This window comes from Pempheris klunzingeri, chromosome 2 (assembly GCF_042242105.1).
Source record: "Pempheris klunzingeri isolate RE-2024b chromosome 2, fPemKlu1.hap1, whole genome shotgun sequence".
Lineage (NCBI taxonomy): Eukaryota > Metazoa > Chordata > Actinopteri > Acropomatiformes > Pempheridae > Pempheris > Pempheris klunzingeri.
The window spans coordinates 6,517,681-6,541,634 of record NC_092013.1 but is presented as its reverse complement, the minus strand read 5'-3'; the positions used below and the strand labels follow the sequence as shown (position 1 = coordinate 6,541,634).

Here is a 23,954-nt window from a genome sequence, read left to right as displayed (position 1 = left end):
ATATCCACTGCTAAAACCTAAAATTAACTGACATGAAGAAGTTTTAATTTTGATCTTGAAGAGGATCCTAAAAATGTAGTTTTTAGATCTTTGGTATTTCAGTTCTATGTTCGCATATTCCCGAGTTGTTTAGTCTGGCTGTGGCTCAGAAGTAGAGCATGGTGTTCATCAACTGGAAGATTGATGGTTGGATCCCTGGTTCCCTCAGTCCACATTTTGAAGTGTCGATTGGGCACTGAACTCCCACTTGCTCCTTTAGCATAGTTTTGATGTGTGTGAAAGAGTAGTCTCCTCCAGCTTAGATTCCTTCTGTATGATTGATGTGTGAATGGGTGAATGTGGATGTAGTTTAAAAGTTCTTTGAGTGGTCAAAATGACTAGAAAGGTGCTATACAAGTACACACCATTCACCATTTAATTAAATTTACTGGTGACTTATAAAAGTCGCTCTCTGGTTAGCCTTTGTTTTCTTCAAATGGACATATTTATATACAGTACTAAGTAGTAAAGTACTGGTCAGGAAGCAAAACTCAAGGCAAAACAGTGGCTATATAGTTTTTTACTTAATAATAGTAATAATAGTCCCTATTAGTCTACATATACATAAACAGGGTCACAAAGACGGGCATGTATGGCTCTTCAGAAAGAAATTGCCTTCTTAACATAACGATAAAATCCAGTCAGCGCCACCAACAAAGCACACCTCGTCAAACGGAGACACCCCAAGGTCTTCTTAATCTCCTCTGACGTCAAAGAGTACATAAAGGTTGTGATGACCCTTTTGAACATTGTCAGCAGACATATGCAGTCATTTTCCTCCACATTAAGACACTGCAGATGTGGGACAAGCTTAGAAACCCTCAAGCCCAGCAGGAGTTTAGGAGGTGAGCCTTTCTTGTTTATGGTGGACTTGTGTGCAGTACAGAGCGTTTTGAAATTTGACTGTGCTGCTTGTAATAGGGGGTATACCCCGCCTCTCACCCAAAGTCAGCTGGGATTGGCTCCAGCTTCCCTGCGACCCTGATGGATAAGCAGTATAGATAATGGATGGATGGATAGTTTAAGTACAAGAAAGTGTGCAGTAGTTGACACTATGAATGAAGTATGCATTCTGAGTTCTATAGAAATGAATTGACCTCTGTATACTGTGATTCATTATATGATTCATAAACTAAACATTTTATACAGTTTATTAGTGTGCAATAATGAACATCTTTGAACTGTATACAGGTGTGTCATGTAATAGATGTCATGTGCTAATTTTAGGTTTGTGCATGAACTTAATTGTTAATTGTAATATTGAAATTAATTATGTCTATCACTACCAGAATACGTAAAGAGCATTTTCAGGAATGGTTATTTCTTATTTCTTTTTAAGAGGGTGCACAGTTTGGGTGTCCTTGTTCGCTTTCACCACCAGATGTCGCTGCAACACACTGATTCTGCTACTTGACGGCTCAGAATGAAACCAAATGGAAAACAACTTTAGTACTTTTATGGCCTAAGAAAGTATCTGACAGGATGTGGTCACAACTTAGTCAAAGCTAAATGTTTTCTGGTAGCTGCCAGTTGGTGAGTATTTATCTCACACGGTTCAGTTTGCATCACTTGTAGCTGTCTTTATTTGTTGTTTTCTGGCTGAGATTTCAGGTTCCCTCACAGTACTGATAAGGCAAAAGTCAAATTGTTGCACACATTATCTTTGTCAATGGCCTTTACTCCATTTGTCCTTCCTCTTCTACCTCTGTTCCTCAAACACAAACAAAACGTCTCTTCTGTTTCATTCACTTCCTTCCTCTCTGTGTGTGTCTACACTAATTCAGGCTGATCACGTGGCTACATTACTGTCCTCTAAAAATGAACACACAGTCTCTATTTATGGGTATAGCAAAGTTAAAGTATTAAGCTGGAGACAGTGTTTATGTGCAACTATTATCTCTGCATTCTTTCAGACACCTGAGCTGTGAAGTAACAGCAGAGCACGATAATATTGTTGCTGGTGTGGAGGTTAAACATTTAACTTTTACAGACATTCAGAATTTGAGTTGCCTTCACAAACTTCAGAATAGAGAATAGAGAGGCCAGAATTGTTTTCCTTTTAGTGACTTTTGTTTTCTCAAAACTGCCTTCAGGGTTCGTCCCACTGTGTTTGAAATCTGAGCTCTTTTGAGTTGTGTTTGGATTTTGGTGGAGCGTCAGACTCCTTGGCAGGAGCTCGGGTGGCTGTGGTGGTGGTGGTGGTGGTAGAATGGGGTGGTCTTTTATCTAGAGACACACACAGCTGCCTCACGCTACCTACTGATGTTTATTGATGCCATTTTTAGACCAGAAAAACAGAGCTGTCATCTGTGAGCACGGCTGGTTGGCTCTGAAAGGAGTGGGAAAGATGGCAGCATTCGGTTCAGAACGTTTCTTAAAAGAATGGCATCAAATAGTCTTGATTTTATGCTAGGAATGGTAATAGGAACCTTGCCGTTACGTAACCTACTTATCCCTGGCTACCATGAGTCTTTACTGGCCTCTCACCGCTGGTGCAGGGAACAATTTAGATGGAAATAGAGTGTAATGTTTTTTCCACTTACGGCCATCAATTTATTGTATAAAATAACCTCCGCAGATGCAGAAAAAATACCATGCTCACGCCTTGCCTTCACGGTTTCCCATGTGTCTATTAATCAGATATGGCATGACAGCGTTTATCAAGGATTATTTACATTGTCGCTCAAGTGTGGGAACACAATAATCTTTTCTTCAAACAGGCCCGAGCTACTGAGGGTCTCCAGTGAGGCTCAGTGACTTCAAAAATAGGAAGGCCTGGTGCTCCGGTGATAACTCTTTGTACTATCCCTTAATTAGGACTTGCACATGATCAATGCCTCGCCCTCACCTCAGCCTAAAGCTCCACCAGACCCAGACAGTAATGAGTGAGCAGGGGACAAACTCCACCCTTTCTGGTCCAATGTGGAAACTGTGAGCCTGACTGAGGCACGTGTGTCTCTGCTCCTCCACTGGAATTTGGGAGGAGTTTAGTTGCTGCATGGCCAAGTCAAACCCTGGAAGAGATTCTGGAGGGGGAGTACAATATTAGAAAATAATGCACAGATGGACGCATTGGCATGTTCAGTGACAAGTCTCATGAAACAAAAAGAACATCACATATACCATGCAGGAGTTCATGAGAAAGTATCTAAATTACCATTGCAGACGTTGCTGCAAAGGTGGGTCATTTTAACATTCACTCTCTCACCCATATGTATGAACATGAAGACATCCCTGTCTTATGTAATTTTAAGGTTGATATTGATATTTGTGAGTTTTAAAAAATAGTACTAGATAGATGTGTTTTATTGATATAAACACATGACATAAACAGTCAGTCAAACAGAAATGTACTGAGCAGGACATACTCTTCAGCCGACATATACACCAATACAAACTTCAGCAGTCTGATTTAGTTAAAAGAGTGGGCTTCCTCCAAAGTTGCAGCCAAATTAGTGAAGAGTTCCCTTTCTCTATTTAATCTGTTTAGTGTTTCCTTGCTTAGCTCCAGAGGAGGTACAGTTGGAAAAAAAATAAGCTCCTGAAGATAAACACTTGATATTGACTAACTGCTACTGCTGAAGACTCATATTTGCTTTGGTTAAACCTCAGAATGCATTTTTGAGGACCATGGATTTTGTTGCTCATTTCCTACATTGGAAAAGCATTAGGAGGGGCCTTCTGCACAGCCACTATAGACAGTAAAAATGATTACATTGAACTATGATTTCACCAATGATGAATTCTTTTAAAGAACATACAGGCAAGAGCTTTGTTTTCAGGCTGACTTGTGTCAAAGTGGAGGTTTTTGCACTTTTCAAATGAGTGCACAAAGTGCTTTGTGTGGGAACTTCAGGATAAAACAATTCAGCACAATAGGATTAAATGCAGATATTTCTGATTTACTTTCATTTAGCTGGAGGGAGTTTTGGGACATCAAGCACTGACAGACAATACATTAAGGGGTGCCTTCTTCACTGGTATTTAGTGGGACATTGATCTGACTGACTAATTTTCTCTATCTATAACAATGATAATGAAGGTTGCGTTTGCAGAGTGTGTGTCAAAGTGATAGGAACTTGTATATAGAGAACAACAGGGGACAAAGGACAGAGCCTTGGGGAACACCACCGGTCAGATCAGGCATCACCAACCACTGCTGAAAATGTTTTGTTTTACATGTACAATTTAAACCAGTCTATCCCTGAGACCACCAGCATCAGCTCAGTAATAGATCATTTGCAGCACTGTTTCTGATTGTGATTACATTGCTTGGAGAGTCCTCTGTGTATATTAGGAATGGCTTTGGATGTTTTCTCAGCATCAGTTTGCAGAGAACAGTTTCTTAAACTGTATTTCTTGAGCAATGTCATGCTCTCTTTCCTTTCCTTTTCCCTAACGATATTCAGCAATATATACCTGTGCTACAGTCCATTAATGAGTGCATTGAAGACAGTGGCTCCCTGTCAGTGCAGTGCTCTGAACTGGTACCTCAGCCAAAATTGAATCCAGCCAGGTAGATCTCCTGGGGCTATTCGACAGAACTGGTTCCTCTGGTCATGCATGCGTGCCACTGGATGGGAGAAACAGTTAACTGTTAACAGCCTGGGGGAGCAAAGGAGGCATAAAGATCCAGCCCCACATTCCTAACCTCTCTCTGGGCTATAAAATGTGGAGCCCCATCAGTTCGGCTCCACCTCCTTCTCCTCCACCACCACCTCCTCCTCCTCCTCCTCCTCCTGTGTTTGTTTTCTGACTCCCTCCTTCTGCTTCAGAGAGGAAGAACGGCCTGACAGGGACATACCATTCTCCAGCCACAGGGGAACTCTTCTAGTTGAAGAAGAGAAACTGCATTCATTCTTAGAGCTTCAAGCTTCCTGCCTCCCCCGCTGAGTTCTTCGTTAGTGGGCTGGCCCGAGGTGGAGGGGAACGTTGGAGGGGGGTTCAGAAGAGGAGAGTGTGAGTCCAGCATTTTGAAACCCAGCTGATCAGAGCTGTGGTATTCTGCCACAGAGGCAGAGGGAGAAGGAGCGTGACAGGAAAAAAGAAAAGAGAAGATAGAGAAAGCAACTGAAATCTTTGTGACTTTAAGACTGAGAATGTACAAATAGATGATTGGAAAAGAAATGTCTCCTTCCTTTCATGGGAAACTGGGCAGTCAAGTGAAGAGAGAGGCTCTGTGGAAAGATGTGAGAGCCGTTGGCAGGGTGGGAATCTGAAGAAGAAACACAGAAAAGGATAAGCCAGGCTCTGGAAACCAGCCCAGTGAACCTTTTGAGTCGGCAGAGAGTCGAAGAACTCCTGTGGAAAGAGGTGGGATGTCTTGGCTGTCACCCGTGTCATGGGCCAAATGGACGTGGACGGCGGTGCGAGGGGGAGAGGGAGAGGAGGATGAAGAGGGGCAGGGAGCCAGCGAGGAGAGGGAGCAACGTGGAGAGGAAGAGGAGGAGGAGAGATCTCAAGGCTGCAGGCAAGTGTTGAGCCAAAGCCCTGAGACCACTGAGACTGTGATTCACACTGTCTGAACATGTGTGATCATGAGTGTGTCCACCTGTCAGTTTGAGGAAATACATGAAGCTTAGACGAAAAGGGCAGAGATAAAAAAAAACATATCTGTTATCTTCTCTGCATTAACAGTCTTTATGTTTACATGCAGAAATGTCAGAGGTGTTGTGTTGTCGTGCAGCACTGACTCAGTTCTGGCGTGGCCGTGGTTTAGACTGTGACTGTGTTTGAGCTGATTGTTTTGCACAGCCTTACTGGTACATCGTCATTTCTGTGGCCTCACAAAAATAACCCACAATCCAACACTGCAGTCAGGTACAACTTAATGATGTAATCATTGCTCACAAACATGACACATGCTCAATGCATCATGATCTTAATGCCTCTGCTCCTCGTTATTCCTCATTATTTTAGCCATTCTTCCAAGCAAATACAAAGATTCTCTACTACTTTTTTGCACCGACATCCACACTTCTACACTTTGACATTTCAACACAAGATAATGTATCACTACTCTGGACTATTAAGCCATTAGATGCCAAAATCCATGTTTCTTTCCTATCTCAGCAGACCAGCAGTTATCTAACCAGAGTCACATCGATATCTAACTACACTGTGATGAGGCTTCCTGGAGTGATCGCATCAAATTAAACGTTGCTGGATCGCATCAAATTAAACGTTGCTGCTCTTCAACGTTAGTCACAAGTCGGTGTTGAAAAGGTTCCACATATTGTGCCAAACGTTATTTAGCTGATTTTAAAATAGATACATTTATATAGTTTGTATGCTGCGCTCTCATGTCTCATGCTGTATAGATGTGGCAGGAAAGAAGTGGGCTGCCCTATTTCCTCTTTCTTCACTCTTGTACGCAATCTTTTATTTTCTCGCTATCACAGCCAAAGCTCAATACAAGTAAGGTATCATTTTAACAGTAGATGGATTGTGGACAGTAAATACTTGTGAGGGCAGTTCAAAGTGCAAGTAACAATGACAAGTAACTTTGTCAAACAGAACAACGTTACAGTACAAAGAAGCATCACTGATTGCTGAACTGCAGCCTGCAGAGTGGTTCACCTTCGAGGATCACAAGCTAACGAGGTTGCAAAACACTGATTTAGATAATGATGCCATAAATCCAACAGTATTTATCCAACTCATACACAGATATTATCAAATCATACATGTGTCTGAGTGAATAGATATGGGAAGGAGTAGAAATTAAGAGTATCATTTGTCCTTATACTTGCACATATTGCACATTTTAATGCTGTTAGTGCAGTTCTGTTTATGCAAGCCGTCTTTACGGCTCAGATTGCTGATTCAACCTTTTGTTTTTGAGTATACAAAGTTCCACAATTTATAATGCTTCCACTACTCCTCAGTTATATCAATCGAAGGATCTTTCTGTCCTCCTACTGTCTCAGGCTGTGGATGTTTGGGAGGTTCATACTCTCTTCCTCTGTTTCTCCACAGCTCTGACTCAGAGGGTAATTTTGACACTCCTGAAGCAGCAACTCCTGTCCACTCCCCTCCGACCATCCCAGGAGAGCTGGAGAACAACAACACTGATGCAGACAAAACAGGTGAGGCCACTGCTGAGCAAATAACAGACAGACGGAGAGAGAGAGAGAGAGAGAGAGAGAGAGATGAGGAGAGGCAGAGCCGGCATTCTGTCCAAGACGTAAACACACTCCAGTAAGGCCTCGGGGAAGCTGAAGGTTCTCATGAACGTTACAAATATTAAACAGATCGGAGGAAATCAGAGACACATATTGTAGACAGAGTTTCCCTACTTGGAGTTGCCATGGAAACAAGAGTCTTTTGATGTTCAGACATCACATGTGTGTGCATATGTCTGTCTTGATAGCCAACAAAAGAAAAAACATTTCTACAGTGTGCCAATTAAGTCAGTTTTATGCGTTAAAATAACTACTTTAAATAGCACATTTGGGAATATATAAATTCCACTACTGGGTCTGAGCTGTGCGCATGATGGCGTATCAGGTTCACCATGCCAGAGTAATTGGATACATATGGAGTCTGACTGTTTCAGGAATGTATCCAGCTACTGCATTTTAGCTTTAAATTGGCCTATACCTGTACATGTCATTGAATTTAGGTGTTTTAGTTCAGCCACCTAAGATTATTAATACTTGTGCAATGAAACATGTCCTGCATGCTTGGTATGTCAGCTGGTTTTCAAAGTGAGTTTGGATTTTGGGTGGGTTTTGGGTGTGATGACGGTGGAAGCGCTGTCATTGTCATTTGAATCACTAAGAGGAGGAGCCTATAGCAGGCTGTGGGAATGGCCTTTGCTCTGGAATTCAACAGGTTCAACAAAAGCTTTGGTTCTCCCTGTTTTGTATTGGTGACTGATAGAGGTCACAATGAAGGGAGTGACTGAACAAAGTTTGTTATCAGGCTGAAGCCATCACATAGCTTGATTTTTAAGGAGGTTTGTAGGAGATTGTGCGTTTATGTAAGGTAGATGCCGTTGAGGTGGGAATAAACCCTTCCTGTAAAACAGCTCCAACAGCATTTTCCAGAAATGTATGTTGTAAAGGTCAACCAGTAAGGAGCGAGGGGGAGTTCACTTTTGTTTCAACTACAAACATCCCTTCCTGCAGCTGTGAATGAGGAAGCTTGAATCCTGGCATGCGGGAGTTGAAGTGCCTCTAGAAACTTCTTTGAATGTAAACACACTGCTGGCTGTGTTTGTCTGCGCCCATTCAAAGGCTCCATCTCTACATCAGCATCACTCTATACATGGTGACAGTTTATAAATATTTAATAGATCGTTGAAGACTTTGTTAAAGCCAAATAGGCACCTGACATTAGCAGATGCATACTTGAAGGTTACTTTGCATGTCTCCTGTGGTAAAATGCAAGATAAACTAACATTTGACTTGAGTTAATCCATGTGCAGTTCATGATCGATGTTATTTCACAATTTCTGGCATTAAAACACTGGAACAATTACTTTAAATTCAAGATTAGCATTGATATTATGTAGATATGAGCAGATACATACAATAGTACTTTTAAGATACTCACAATACATTTATTAATCAAATTAGACCACATTACTTGCATGTTATTGCAAACAGGCACTGCAGCGGAGTGAGATTCATCCCTGCTGTGACATGTTCGGCCTTTAAAAACACAAGAATGAGAGAACAAAAAGGAAATCCTATACTTTTCTGTTGAATATGCAAGCAGATTCGGATGAGGATGTTTGCATGGGCATGTTGGACTGCATAAATACTTTGAAAATGAGACTCTAGTGACGCTCTCATGTGAATGGAAGTAGGTAGAAACACGGCGGGCTGTGCCAGTCTCCTAGCAACATAATATTACAGGAATATGGCGAGTGTGACAGGCGCACTGAAATATGTTGATGTGTCAAAAGGCTCGCTGGAGGCAATAATTACACAACAGCCCCTGTTCCTGTTGACCTCAGCATGCAGCACAAAATATATCAGAGCACCCTTTTTCCTCTTTCTCAGTATTTTTCAATGTGTTAGTTGGTTAAATATCACGGCCCACATAGAAAGACATCACCATGGCAACAGCAGCAATTGGACCAGTCGGCTGGCTTGTAACCAATCAGAAGTCACCTACATCGAAGTTTAGATTTGATTGGAGATAATATTATAGGCAGAAGAGGTGTGCATGCTGTTTTAGTTAGTGCATTTCAAATATGTTTTTATGGTTAATTCTGATGATTTATTTCTCTTATTTCCTCTTAAGATGTGGATCAGGAGGAGCACCTGATAGTGACTGCTCCTGCTTGGGATCAGGATATTTCTCTCAGCCACAACATGGGTCAGGATGAGCCTGCAGACTCCATGGGTGGCCCATTGGAAGTACACATTCAGACCCTGGAAGAAGAACAAACAGAGAATCTTCCAGAAGCGTTGGGCTCTGTGCCCGAGACTGCTTCATCTTCAGTGAAGGAAACGGCTGAAGGATTCAAATGCACAGTGTCATGCCCTGAAACATCCCAGGCCACAGTCCCCGTCCTAGATCCTGTCCCGGATGTCCTAGATCCTGCCCCAGATGTTACTCCAGCTCTAGCTTTAGCTCCCGCTCTAACTCCAGAACCAAACTCGGTCCAGAACAATGAACCACCTGAAGCCAGCAAAGCTCCAGCACCCACTGAGCAGAAACCTCTTGCTGAACCAGAACCTGAATGCAACGGGTTCAACCAGACAGAGCCCCCTCAAAAGACTAAAACCAGCAAGTCCAAGAATCCATCCCTGAAGGTAATGGCCTCGCTGAATGAGCTTGCCCAAATAAATGAGGAACAAGAACTCCCTGTTCCCAATGCCACTTACAACTTTGACCCTGACGTGATGGACGACAGCTTTAACCCCTTCAACTGCGGCGGATCCAAAATCCAGAACTCTCCCCCACCATGTGATCCAAGCTCTCTCCCCAGACTCGAGCCAATTGGTGGCTCATGTCCTGTAGGTGAGATCACCTCAGCGGCTCCAGAGGAAGTGGAGAAGATGGTGCCGCCGTCAGAGACGAAGCCTGTGATGCTGGAGTTCGGCCTTGACGAGGAGACAGTCAGCAAGCCACCTCAGAGGAAATTAGGTAGTAAAAAGACAATCAGCAAACTGGCAGCTAAGAAGCAGAAGCCCAAAGGATCAGAGGCTTCCTGCAAACCTGCGCCAGAACCCACAGCGTCAGAACCAGATTCTCTGCCAGCGCCAGAACCAGATTCTCAACCAGCATCAGAACCAGTTTCAGATCCTCTTCCAGAAACTGCTTTGCCAGTCTCAGACTCTGCTGCACCACTGAACCTTGATGAAATTCCTATTCCTAAGAAGGGAACATATAATTTTGATCCCAGTAAGTGGGACGATCCCAATTTCAACCCGTTTGGTAGCAATAGCACAATGAGCAGCTCTCCAGTGGTCCCGAAGGGCTCCTACAGCTTTGACCCAGACAATTTTGATGACTCTGTGGACCCTTTTAAATCCTCGTCCAAAACCATGAGCACCGAGGACTCGTCAAGTAGCGCCCCTCAGCCGGAGAAAAAAGTAAAAGTAAAAGATGGAGGCAAACAGAAAACAGGGCCCCCCGCGGAGGAGAAGAAAGTGAGGCAGATTCCCAAGAAAAGCAAAGAGAGGACAATCAAGTAAGTCTACAGCCAAATGAAAACTTTTTGAGGCTGTAAAATTATCAGAAATGCAGATTTCAATTTGAATAATTCATACTCATTCATATAAGTTAGATTCACTCCACAGAGTTTGCTCTTTCTCCTAGTGGATGCCAGCTTTTACATCCACCAGTGGTTGGATACATACCAAACAATGCTTTGAACACATGTCAGTCACTTAACACTACATACTGACTGTACTTATAAGTGCTTATAGCTGCAGTGATTTGGACTAGTCTCAGCTTTTCCAGGTCTGTTGGCATCTCGTGTTTATGCTCAAACTTGAAACTAGCTGCTGAGTATCTAACATGCTGAGCTGGACGCCTTTAGTCGCTCACACGCTCTCCTTTGTCTCTTCTTCCCGCTCTGTTCTTCATTCCCTTAATCAATATCCCCTTCATCCTTCATCCTTCCTCTTCTTGTCTGTCACGCAACCCCCAACCTCTGCTTTCGTCCACTTCTCTTGGCCCTCAGGACATCTGAACAAGTCAAGTTTCTCTGTTTTCTGTTGTAAGTACTCTCACTATCGACGCTCTCTTTTCCTCCATGCACGCTGGCTTCCCATTTTACTCCCATCGTGGCAGAACGGACTGTTGAGGGAGCATGTGAGGTCAATAAATGTCTTCCTGAGTTTCACCCACAAGGCCATCCCCTGTTACATCAGCAAGTTAATTTGTCCCGTATCGTGATCCCTCCAGAAGTTGGGCAGCACAAGCATGTTACTAGCTGTATGTATGTTGCTGTACCTCATTCAATGTGGGGCTCCAAAGGCAACAAAATGCTTGCAGCTCCATGGTTGTAGAAACAGGAGGACGAGGCATTAAAATGTTTAAGGATCACTATTTCTGGATCTACATATTCTGACTGTATTGTCATTATTTGCTTGGTTTTGTAGGAATTCCTGTAAAGTTCAGAAATATGATGAGAGCCAGTCGTTGGTGCTCGACGTGTGCAATCAGGTAATGTGTGTTTTTCTCTGTAAGTGTTGTGTCAGCCCAAAATGTTTCACCTTACTGCAGTGACACTGCAATGGCCATTATTCAGCAGCTGTCGAACCTCTTGGCCTCACCTCTTCACACACACACACACACACACACACACACACACACACACACACACACACACACCTATACATACACAGTGACACGAGCTGACAGGAGCATCAGCAGTGTCTCTGCAGTGCTGGCTTGGCACTGTGACAGATCTGTGACTTATCTCTCTGCAGTCAAATATTAGTCTGCTCCCTTGTGCCCTCAATGTTATCACCTCCTCCATCCTTAAGAGATGTTATGTAACATCAGAGTCTCTAAGAGAAGTCGTTGTAACACAGTTTGTCTAGGCCCCCTAATGTTACTTTACATAATGTAACTTCCCCTGCATAATGCAGTTATATTCACGGGTCATCAATCCACAACAACACATATACAAAGTTTTTATTACTTTGCTACCAGAACGCCTTTCTTATGTTTTCATGGAAACAATATAATCTATTTTGTTCAGAATATATTTAACCCTAGATATCTAGATATGGAATCGATCCCATTGTAATGTGGCTTCTGTCTTGCTCCTTTGTCTCCAGGAGGAGGATGAGGTGGTGGTTCGGACACCGGAGATCACTCAGCGAGTCCATCACGCCACTGATGAGGAGAAGCTCGCCTCCACTGCCATCAAGGGCCAGACGACAGACAGCCAGGAGGAGAGAGGAGAACCTGAGTGCAATAAAGCCCCTGCGAAGAAACAGCCAATCAGTGATAAATCTGTTATGGATGGTATGTTCCTCCTCCTCTGTGTGTTTGGAGTCAAAGTGAACAATTTATGTTGAACTTTTTAGCTCCACAGATTGAGACTCAGTCACAATATTTTCTCTGTTGCAGTATTGGAGGCTGCAAAGCCCCAAGACTGTGTCAAACTTTATGAAGCAAAAAAAATGGAGCATGCATCCTCAGCAAAAGCCTGTCCTGGATATAAGAAAGTTATAAATATTACACTGGGGAGCAAATGCTCTTCACAGTTGTGCATTAAACCCAGTCTGTGTCGGTGGTGCTAGCATCACACAACCTTTAATATTCTTAATGCTAAGGTTCAGGACAGTTCTTGATGATGAGTATAAGTAGGCTACTGTGTGGATTTGCTTCTTTTTTTGTCATTTAGATACAGGTAATTAATTCATTGAATTGTGTGTTGTTTCTCCTCGCAGGTCCTGAGGCTAAGATTGCAGATCACCTGGAGGAGAAGGACACCTGCAGTCTGAAAGATGATATCGTAAGTATGGAATCACAGAGAGGGAGCAGCATGAATATTTAAACATGGCTGACTCGTTTAGCACCAACTGTCCTTTATTTCAGAAGGGAAGAAGAAGACGGTTTAGACATAACTGGAGTCCTGCTTTAGTTAGTTAGTACATTATAGTAGTAGTTAGATTATAAGACACCATCACTTTACAAAACATACATCTTCCAGTACCACATTAACACGATACAGAAAAAAACAATAAAATATGCTCATATTCTTTTAAATAACATTCGAAATTACACATTTCAAATAAATAAAAAAAATTGTTTTTATCTGAATAAAGAAAATATTGTGCTGTTCCCATTAAAAAGGAAAAAAAACAAACAAATTGAAATTCATTTTCTGTCTCAGCACATTGAGCAGATCTGCTTTTCTTCCTCCAGACTGATAAACCATCTAGTTCCAATTCTAATAATCACATCGAATCGTTTTCACCATGTGATCAGAAATGGAGAGTTTAACACAGTAGAAGTGGTGATCTGTGGCATCCCGTAAGCGACCTGTGAGGCTCGTGGATGTTTATTGTCAGACCTTAAACTGAGCACACAGAATGTTTTCTGATTGCTCCACAGTGTGATATGTCCATAAGCCAAACAATAAAGGCGGCCAGCAGTGAGAGCCCAGACACAGCAGCCCTGTCCCAGGACAACATACCTCTGAGCGAGATGGACAAGGCCGCAGTGCTCACCCTGATCAGAGAAGAGGTACACACACACTCACACACCCTCAGACAGACAGCACTCATTTCATTAACTGAATCTGCTTATGGTTCATTTTTTACATTTTATTTATTTTTTCTCTTCCAATCAGATCATCACCAAAGAGATTGAGGTTAATGAGTGGAAGAGAAAATATGAGGAGAGCAGAGCTGAGGTTCTGGAGATGAGGTATTCACATACAGAAATAATTCTTAAAATGTATAAAAAATATCTAGAAAACAATTTGGAGAAACAAAGCTGACAAAATGTGTACTTTCTATTCTTATTTTGACAGGAAAATAGTTGCAGAATATGAGAAAACAGTAGCACAAATGATTGGTAAGTTGCTGCCACCTGGTGGTTGTGTATTCTAAGTTTTTTCTTCATTTTACTTTTTTATGTAAGAGGCGTAGCACTTGTTGTACTATGCACTTAATGTCTGCTTGCACTATAATTGTATGTGGTTTTACGTGGCAGCCGTTATGTCCAAGACAAATGTCCATAGGGACAAATAATTGTGCTTTATTCTGAGTAGCATCTGACTGCTTCCCCAAAACTGTGACTCCTCCACAATACGTTAAACTTAAAGATACATTACATAAGGATACAGAACCCTTGAAATGTGTATAGGAAAGTCAGATAGTATAGTACGTTTTTCTGCTGGGTCTGCTGCAGTGCAAAGGAATAAAATGAACCGATGATAATGAGTTTAAAGTGTCAACTCTCTATATTCTGAAAGTGTTTCCAACCACATCAGAGGAAGTTTCTAGTCATTGTAGCTCATTTTTATGCATAATGTTAGTGAACATAAACTACTTGGATTATACTGACTTAAACTTAATAAAGTTATGGTATTTAATATTTGCTGATCTTTTGTAGCAGCAGACACTCTGTAGCCCGCTGTGCCACCATGTGGCCTTAAGAGAGTGAAACACACGACTAGTTGTACTGAGGTCCCTGATCTGTTTAGTCAACTATATTCCACTACAGTTTGGTCACAGACCTGTTGCTTTAAAATTAAGATTTGAGAACTACTAGTATATATAAAAAGGCCTTAAAAGATGCTGATAGTTAAGGCTGATATTTGGCATCAGTCTTGTAGTCAACAATGAAGGAAAACATCCCACTGCTCAGATACAGAGTGATATGCAGGGGTTAAATTGGGCCAGAACAGTGTTCAGAGTTTAGACTTTTACTTTAAATGAAATTAAAAAGTCACGACAGATTAGGATCCCAGGACTCTGCTGCTTTGCTCCAAAAGATAAACTTGTGATCTCTGTGTTGTTGTTTCATCTGCTGTTTCTGTTCAGCTCTTAAAACGTTTGAACTGTAGCCTTTAAACTTTTAAACCTTATATTTTGTTCCTCTGTTTGTTTGCAGAGGACGAGCAGCAGCAGAAAACCCTGTCCTGCAGTAAGACTGTCAGGCAGCTGACCATGGAGAGGGATCAGGCCATTGCCGACCTCAACTCCGTGGAGCGCTCCTTCGCCGACCTCTTCAGGAGGTACGAGAACATGAAGGGAGTCTTGGAGGGCTTCAAGAAGGTCAGTAGAGCTTCAGTGTGAATCTCATGAGATGCTATCCAGCCCGCTACTGTATTATAGCCAGATCACTGAATATTCTCTCCACGTATCTCTCCAGAACGAGGAGGTGCTGAAGAAGTGTGCGCAGGACTACCTGATGCGGATCAAGCAGGAGGAGCAGCGATACCAAACCCTCAAGTTGCACGCAGAGGAGAAACTGGACAAGTAAGCTTCCACATCAGCAGTGTGTGACTCCAGGATTCAATCATTAGACACGTTTTCAAACCTGAAAACCCATTTGCATTGCGAGGCTGGACAGAGTCAACATTTCTCGTCTCCTCCTATCTGTCAGGGCTAACGAGGAGATAGCGCAGGTACGCACCAAGGCCAACGCAGAGGGTGTCGCAATGAGCGCCAGCCTGAGGAAGGAGCAGATGAAGGTGGAGTCTCTTGAAAGAGCTGTCCTTCAAAAGGTAGGACGCCTGCAAACGTGATTAAAATGGATTCAATGTGTTTAACTGTGTGAGGGCAAAGCAGGGCAACACTCTGGATAATTGAGGTTAAAAACATTTGAGAGTGTTCTGTTTGTCTGTTGTCTTCCCTTTAAAGTCTGGTTCAGAGCACTAAATAAGGCGAGTTTAAACATCGGTTAGTTATTGTCAAATTAATAGCGGTACGTGCATGTGCAGACGTTGAGCACAGGTTTTATAAACACACTGGCATGATGTCTCTACTAGGGGGCAGTGTTTCATTTACTAAAACCAGAGTCTGGTGCAGATTGAAAAGAAACATAGACACAGACCTTATTTATCAGTGTCTGATGATAAATAAGTACATAAGAGATGAAAAATAAATAGAGGGAGAAACAAAGTTGTCCCTCTCTGCTCAGATCAGTCAATGTCAGCGGTGGAGGAAGTATTCACATACTTTACTTAAGGAAAAGCAGAAATAGTCCTGCTTTCAAAATTTCACTCGATTAAATCCACTTATTTACGTAAAATAACATACACATGTTTTATCAGCAAAATATACTTAAAGTGCCAAAAAATACTAAAAGCAAAGATTATGAAGGGTGGCTCCTTTTTAAAATGTGATAATATACACTGTTGCCCATAAAGTTGGAATAATTGTTCAATACCCCCAATTTTGTTAAAGCCTGAATACACAGTTTGCAAAGGTTAATCGTGGTTTAAGTTTTACAGTGACATGTTTGGAAGAGTTTGATCAATAAAGTTGAGAAGATATACACTTTATTTATCAAGAATAAATCACAATCATTTCACGAGAAGACGTAAAAAAACATTTTATTCCAACTTTATGGGCAACAGTGTATTAGTCTTATTTATCATCAACAAATGCATCTAACAGTGTATTTTATTTTAATGTGGAGTCAACGAAGATACTTTCCTTTCATATAAGTATATCATGTGTTTAATATATATTTAATATAAAAACTAACCAGTAACATGAAGTATCAGATAAATGTAGTGGAGTAAAAAGTACAACAGGGTATTTCTGTGTACAGATTCTTCTACAGACTTCCATCGTACCTGTGCAGCGTCGTGTTGCTGTCCTGACATTTTAGCTTCATCCCCCCAGTCTCTAAACAGTCTTCCTCTCTCTGTCTCTCACAGAATCAAGAGATCGAGGAGCTCACCAAGATCTGCGATGAACTGATCGCCAAACTGGGAACAGAATAAGAGGCCTTTAAATCAAACTCTGATGTAAATCCTGTAAATGATCAATCGTAAGCACAGGTTGACCTTTCTTTCTCTCTGCTCACATTTTTTTTTTTAATAATTAAGTGGTTGCACTTGCTCTCTTGTTATTTTTTTTCAAGCTGAAATATAAAACCGACACAGTAATGGACATTTGTTTTAATTACATCATGGCAGTTGAAGAAGCACAAAGTTATCATGAGGTATATTTTATTTTGAAGGAGAAGCGCCATGAGTTATCGATCTTTGGTTGAGGATTTACACTAAAGGCTCATTTTATGGTTCACCAGTTTTTTAACTGTTCTCTTCTTTCAGATGTGTGTGTGTGCATCCGTTCGCTGTATTACAAATGATTATCATTGACTGTTTTATATAGCATGTTTAACAGGAAATAATGTGGGAGCAAAGGGAAAGACGACGTGGCCACACAGCACAGACATGTTTTACCGCAGTGAGTCATTCAGAAAGGACGAATCTCTCTACTGAGTGCCTAAACTGATCATACTGTATTTGTTTTCTGGCCTATAAATATTTCTTGCTGCCATTTGTTTTGGGACGCAGACAGTTTAGTTCGGCCGGACGCCTTCTTTCATCAGCAAATGTGCTGTAAGTAATATTACAGAGTATTTCTTCAGTTGCCTTTGAGTTTATTTGCCTTCGTTTCGCAGGGTAACTTAAACCAGGCGTGATCAAGTTGTGCAGAGTTTACACATTGTGTACATTACGCCCTCCGACAAATCTCTGGGATTGTTGAATATGAAGAGCACTTAAGGGAATCATATCTTAAACTCTGTGATATCTTATTCATCTGAAGATGGTTTGACAGTGATGGGTGGAAACTAAAGTTTAGTTTGAAGCTTAAATAATAAAAATGTTGCTCTCGTTATGCTGTAATATAAAACCACGTGCCATGTTTGAGTTTCTCACTCTGAGTGTGGAAAAGCTACAAGCACATTCTGCAGCTGTCATGTAGATGTTTTTTTTTACTGTATTCATATTTTACCAAATGTTGCTGGTGTGCCTTTCATTTGTAAAAGGCAGGTTTTTGTTTTTTTGAGTTCAAGCAGTCGTTTCCAAACTCTGTCGCCAAAGTACGATCAAAGCCTGAGCATCCACTTATAAAGGGTTTGCAGTTTTAATGCTTTACCTGCAGCAGATTAATGAGTGCACAAGGCGAGGTTCATCATGTGATAAAATCCTCTTCATCAGCATTTTTTTGGTCTGGCTGAACCTGAAGGAGCACACAAGAGCATTTTTGGTCAGATGTGTTTCATACAAAAAGGACACGCTCCTCTTGTCACTGTACAATAAGATGGTTTCAGTGTGACTCTGTGTCCTGTTGTAACTGTGGTGGTGTTACATTAGTCTGAAGGTGCTTTTTAATTCAAATCCATTGTTACAGCTCAACATGTGTAAATTTTATACTTTATGAAAAGAGTATTCTGAATTTTGTTCCTGATATTTGTAAAATTGAAGAATTGAGTATACTCAGATTGTATGTCTACTGCTATATTTTGTGCATTCCTGAATAAATGGTTAAGATTTAATATTACGCAAGTTTCCCCCTTTTCCTGAATTTAGATTTAAACTGAGCACACGATCAGAAACATCTAACGTCTTTGTGGGTCCTGAGTCCATTATCACACAGCAGAAACACACGCAGGCCCGGCCGTTGTTTATTCCTACAGGGAAGGAAGCCAGAAGCCAGATTTCATCACTGTTTTTACGCTCTTCTGCAGCCAGTCGCTTCTTACAAACATGTCATTTAGTGGCATTTTGTTTGGGAGTCGAGATCCGGCAGTGTGATTTAAAAATTATAACGATGCAGTCATAAATGGATCAACAAAACAGTCTCAGGTCAGTGGCTTTACAGGGAATTGTCAGTTTTGCTGCCCATTTTTTTAACCATTTTAATGTTCATTTACAAACTGAAATGAAAATTTGAAAATTTGAAAAATCACAAGTAAGATACTCTGGTCTCTGGGTAGATAGATAGATAGATAGATAGATAGATAGATAGATAGATAGATAGATAGATAGATAGATAGATAGATAGATAGATAGATAGATAGATAGATAGATTTAATGAGTGCAGATTCTGTTTAGATATCTAATTTGTTGTTAATAATTTTGAGCTCAAATAACACACACTAAAACTATAAAGAAATTAAATATCAATATAAACACCACTCTCCACTGTAAACCTGCCTCATCCATCCATGCCTGACCCACCAGCCATCAGATTTAGTCTCTCATAGTTGGAATAATTCATATAAATGTAAAACATTTTCAGGCCAAATTGAGTCATTTCTTTGTTTCTTTTCTGTAAATTAGATTATGACTAAAAACTGTGTTGATTACTTGCACACTATGGACATATTTGTCCATTTAGCGTATCCTGTCACAGACTCAGTCCTGCAGCACTTTGTCACCACATGGTGGTGTCCTTAAACGCATCACTACCACAATGACAGGGTTGGTTGATTGGTCACAACCGTTTATCAAGGCTGGACAAAGAGGAGACTAAGAGTGGCACGTTACAACGCTTGACAAATAACTTTCATAAGGTGAAATTTAGCTCCTCCTCCCCTTTATGAATATTTTTGAGACTTTTTTTGTGAGCTCATGTAATGTGAGGCAGTGACACTAAATCAGTGTGTCTCTTTGTCAGGCGTAAACCTCAGGTATTAATTTCAAGTCACTGCTTCACATTATACGGACGCCATGTTTAAAAAGATCAGGAATTATCCATAAATACTTAAATCTAGTTCGAGGAGGTGTACAGAAGTCTGTCAATACCTTTTGGTATTGATTTGGAGTTGAGGCGTGGTATTCTATGTAAGCGTGGTATTACTATGGAAGTACAGTTTGAGGAGATGAGCCCTGTTTGTCCAGTGCAGTGATACACTTTAGAGTTTGGGATGATTTAAACCTTCCACATTACATGGAAGCTATTTTTTCTTAAAATCATTTTATTTTTCTACCAAAACATTAAAGCGCTGATATGAAGATGCTTCCTGTCTGTCTGTAGTAGTTTCAGGTACTGATTTAGTCAGTGGGTCACAAATAAACTTGCTTAGATTAAGATTTGAATCCTAATTTTCACTAATATCAGCATGAATGTGTGTTAACACGTGTTTCATGTGAGCTGAACAGTAACTTTTTCCTGGTCCCCAGTCAGCCTCCAGGCTCCCACAGCGGGACTGACTGACTGTCCGTGGATGTTTCCACGGTAAAACGGACCCCACGGCGGGTCCGTGATGTTTCCGTGTTTTTGTAACCCTGGTGACCGGACCGGAGGGGGCGGGGCCAGGATGCTGAGGCGGCCTCTGATTGGCTGCTCCGCGCCGTGAAGGGAGAGGAGGAAACGACCGGGAGAGTACTAAAGGGACGAAGAGCTGCTGCTCCTCATCCTCCTCCTCCGGCAGGTCAGAAGCCACAGTCTGCGGGTCTGGGAAGAGCTGCTCGGTCGTCTGTCTGGGTGAGTGCTGCCTCATCTTGTTTTAGAAGCTGCCTCGCGCTGGTCTGCCACTGATGGGAAGCACGTGCAGAAATGTGTGAAACTTTGGGATGGTGTCGTGTTTTGTCTTTAATCTTCTCTTGTGAGACTTTAAACAGCTTCTAACTTTGCATTTTCTCATTTTAAGCTTATTCTACATCCCATATTACTCCCATGTTCTCTGTTAAGTTGGTTTAATCAGAATATGGGCCACCACGGGCTGCTGCATTGTTTAATACATAAATGATAAACCTAAAATGAATCAGCATCACTAATAGTATAGGCTACCTTTTTTTTTTTTTAAATATCTGGAGATCTGGATCTGTGCTGACCAGGGCTTTGCAGGCACTTGATGGTTGGTTTGAGCTTTTCTCAGATGAACAAAAGACTTCACAAAAGCTCCCTGGCTTTCACTGAGAGAGCAATAGATTCAGCATGTGGGATCTTGGGTTTTTCCAGCTGACTTGACGGTCCTTGGCTCTCACTTTTTGTTCTTATGCAAGACTTCAAGATTTTAAATGTTCTGCAATGTCGAGCTCTCCGTTCACAATCAGCTGAAAATGGAGGTGAAGCCTCTGAGCCGGTTTTAAAGTGAGGATATTCTTCAGTGGGCAGTGGGTGTGTCTCCACTGGTTTTGTAAGGCAGTGTTATCTAAAACGGTGGTTCCCAACCAGTCAGACGTCCCCTCACAGCCCGGAGAGAACAGAGAGAACTCAGTTACCCCTTTACTGACAGTTACACAACATTCATTTGGATTCATTTTAAACCAGATATTTAACTATGGATGTAATGGATATTATGACATTGTATTGAACTGTTGCATTTGTACTAAAGTGCCACAGGCAGAAGCTGGATGTTTCCATTTACCATTGGCCATTTATTCATCCATTACATGAAACTCTTTCAGTTGATCCATCACTGATTCAGTGATCTATTCCAGCTGTTTATCCATGACGTTGGACTAATTTAATGTTTATTTATCACTTTAAACTGGTGTCTCCTGGATCTGGAGGTCCATTGCCCTCTTAGATGTTTCCCTGCTCCACCGAGCCTGACTCCAATGTATCGGTCTTTATTTGGGCTCCTGCTGAGCTTGATGACGAGCTGATCATCAGTCGGGTGTGTTGGAGCAGCGAACGTCTAAATTATGTAGGGCAGTGGACCTCCAGGATTGGAAACATTGCTTTAAACTCAACATCATTCGATGTGTGGACATTTTCTTCATCTAATTGAAATCTGTTTTAGGATGAGTGGTTATTCCATAATCTTTCTACGAACCCTCTGGTGACTGTAGAAGTGCCCTAGTTGGGAATCCCTGATCCAAAACCTACAAATATTTAAGAATGTTCCATGACTGAGTGTGTGGAGTTGACATGTGGTGACTGATGTTCGGTCACTCAGGAGTTCAGAGGTGCTGTCTGGACTAATTTAAAGCTTGATGCTGATTCTGTGGCTCTTAACCGTTGTGAAAGGAGATGCTCTGAATAATAAAAGGCCAAATTAAAGTAGCGCCTTCCTCGTTCCTTTCATGTGGAAAATAAACCAGATGTTTCAGATGATCACCAGGTGATGTCTCACGCAGTCTGACAATTTATTGACTGTGTACTCCAGGGGTGTTTTTTCCTAAGCCTGTTCTCTCCACAGTTTGTTTGCCTGTTGCTATGACGTCAGGTCGGAAAGCGATCCCACTCCCCTTCCCCACACTGAAGACGGGGAGGTCTCCTTACTTTCACTGTCTCTCACCCCCCCTCCCCCCCCCCCCAGGGGCTTTTGGTCACTGCTGTTGACACTTTCACGGTTTGCTATGAAATATCGAGGCGGAGTCAACTTTCCCTCTGAACCTGCAGCCTGCAGGCACGGATCAGCAGATAGATGAGGGGCTTCACCCACCCTGCAGGAGCCCACATTTGCTCTCCATTAAACTGTCAGATTGAGAAAAATGGAGAGGAATCCTCATGTCAGCAACAAACTCCACTCACCCAAACCCTCACAAATTCTCCTCCTCTGTTACTGATAAATGTATTTTCAGTGTCATGTGTACTATAAAACTGAATTCTACTGGTGATTCACAAGCGTATACTTGTGGTGGTATAGAGGCCAGTGAGGGGTCTCTGCAAGTCTGACAGCCAAACCAAACTGTTGCTGCACAAGACTTCATGCTAAAACTGCTCACTCGCTCAAATTATGGACAAAACTTCCACACACCACAAATTACAGTCTGCTCCTGCCTGTCTCCAGAATCGATCAGCCCTCCATTTTTTTTAACTCTTTGTTTAACTCGTTACTTTTCAAGTCCATTTAATTCAGAAATGTTGAAGAAGGCAGACTGTCGTATAAAGGCAGGGAGCAACAAATACAAAAGCAGTGAAGAAAAGATTCCAAGTCTTCAGGCTGGACAACAAACCGTAAACAACAATAGAGGAATAGAATAAATGGAAAACCCACAAAATCGCATCCTTAAACTCTGCCTTTTGAATAATCTAAACCCAAACTGCAGTGTCCACTGTTCTTTCTGCTTTATCAGTTTTAACTTTAGTTTTCTTTACACAGGTAGCTTAACACTTAACCACCAAATCACATGGATATCATATATCAATCATGGATAACCAAAATGTCAATGATGCATGTCGAAGTTAATACAGGTTTTGAACTGTGTTTTGACCAAATATGTTGTGGTATTCGAAGATAGTTGCGTTATGGTAGTCCAGTTTAGTGTTCTACAGGTTAAAACGGCTTCTAATACTGATGCTTAGTCTTTTGTCTCCTCTCCACCTAGAATACTGCCTTGTCCTCGCTCATCCTGCATCATGCTTCGCCCAGTTGCCATCCACTGTCTCTTGTCCACCTTACTGTGCATGTGGGCACAGTGTGACACCCAGTCAGTCTCTGACACCCCTGTAATCCAGCTGCGTCTAGCCGGGGAGAAAAGGAAGCATTACGAGGGCCGGGTGGAGGTTTTCTACAATGGAGTGTGGGGGACGGTGTGCGATGATGACTTCAACATCTACACTGCCCAAGTGGTGTGCAGAGAGCTTGGCTTCGTGGGCGCCGACTCGTGGTCGCCCTCGGCCAAGTACGGAAAAGGAGAAGGTAAGAAAACTAGCAGGGAGTTTATTGGATGTGTCTGGTTTCCAGGATTTGGTCTGGACTTTGTTATCTAATCAAAACTCTCCAGAAAGTCGTCTCACTTGCTTGTTGGTCAGCTGTCAAAGAGCGGAGGTGACGGTTATAGGGTGTTAATCTCTGCAAACATCAACCTAACCACACACATTTAAAGGCGGTATCTCTTCATACAGTATCATATGTTCCATGGAAATCCTTGACTGAGGTACACGTTTCCTCCGTCTGCCTGCTAATACACTCAAGCACTGGTTTCCCCATTAAAAGAGAACTGAGACGCAGCAATCAGTTCTGAGTATTGAGGGGGGGGGCAGACTGGAAACACTGGGTGTGCAAACCAGACACGCATATTCAGACGTAATCTCATCTCTCACTTTGTCGTATGAATATCC

General features: G+C 41.9%; 2 protein-coding genes across 5 annotated transcripts in view; both read left to right on the top strand.

Annotated features, from left to right (window-relative positions):
* Positions 1 to 23,954, top strand: part of LOC139212536 (transforming acidic coiled-coil-containing protein 1-like) — a 98,643-nt gene that overhangs the window by 14,586 nt on the left and 60,103 nt on the right. For 2 of the 4 annotated variants that reach the window (XM_070843058.1, XM_070843057.1), the window contains 12 exons: positions 7,018 to 7,127; positions 9,295 to 10,690; positions 11,607 to 11,670; positions 12,291 to 12,480; positions 12,909 to 12,973; positions 13,576 to 13,707; positions 13,814 to 13,890; positions 13,997 to 14,040; positions 15,082 to 15,245; positions 15,343 to 15,449; positions 15,577 to 15,697; positions 16,859 to 18,494. In XM_070843058.1, the coding sequence (XP_070699159.1) occupies positions 9,366 to 10,690; positions 11,607 to 11,670; positions 12,291 to 12,480; positions 12,909 to 12,973; positions 13,576 to 13,707; positions 13,814 to 13,890; positions 13,997 to 14,040; positions 15,082 to 15,245; positions 15,343 to 15,449; positions 15,577 to 15,697; positions 16,859 to 16,924 (2,355 nt within the window). In that variant the 5' untranslated portion in view covers positions 7,018 to 7,127; positions 9,295 to 9,365 and the 3' untranslated portion in view covers positions 16,925 to 18,494. Of the gene's footprint in view, positions 1 to 5,018; positions 5,510 to 7,017; positions 7,128 to 9,294; positions 10,691 to 11,606; positions 11,671 to 12,290; positions 12,481 to 12,908; positions 12,974 to 13,575; positions 13,708 to 13,813; positions 13,891 to 13,996; positions 14,041 to 15,081; positions 15,246 to 15,342; positions 15,450 to 15,576; positions 15,698 to 16,858; positions 18,495 to 23,954 lie in introns of those variants that run through there. The other 2 variants (XR_011585366.1, XM_070843056.1) reach the window with 2 other exon arrangements.
* Positions 20,402 to 23,954, top strand: part of loxl2a (lysyl oxidase-like 2a) — a 30,184-nt gene continuing 26,631 nt past the window's right edge. The window contains exons 1-2 of the mRNA XM_070837988.1: positions 20,402 to 20,423; positions 23,219 to 23,532. Of these exons, the coding sequence (XP_070694089.1) occupies positions 23,250 to 23,532 (283 nt within the window). The 5' untranslated portion in view covers positions 20,402 to 20,423; positions 23,219 to 23,249. The remainder of the gene's footprint in view (positions 20,424 to 23,218; positions 23,533 to 23,954) is intronic.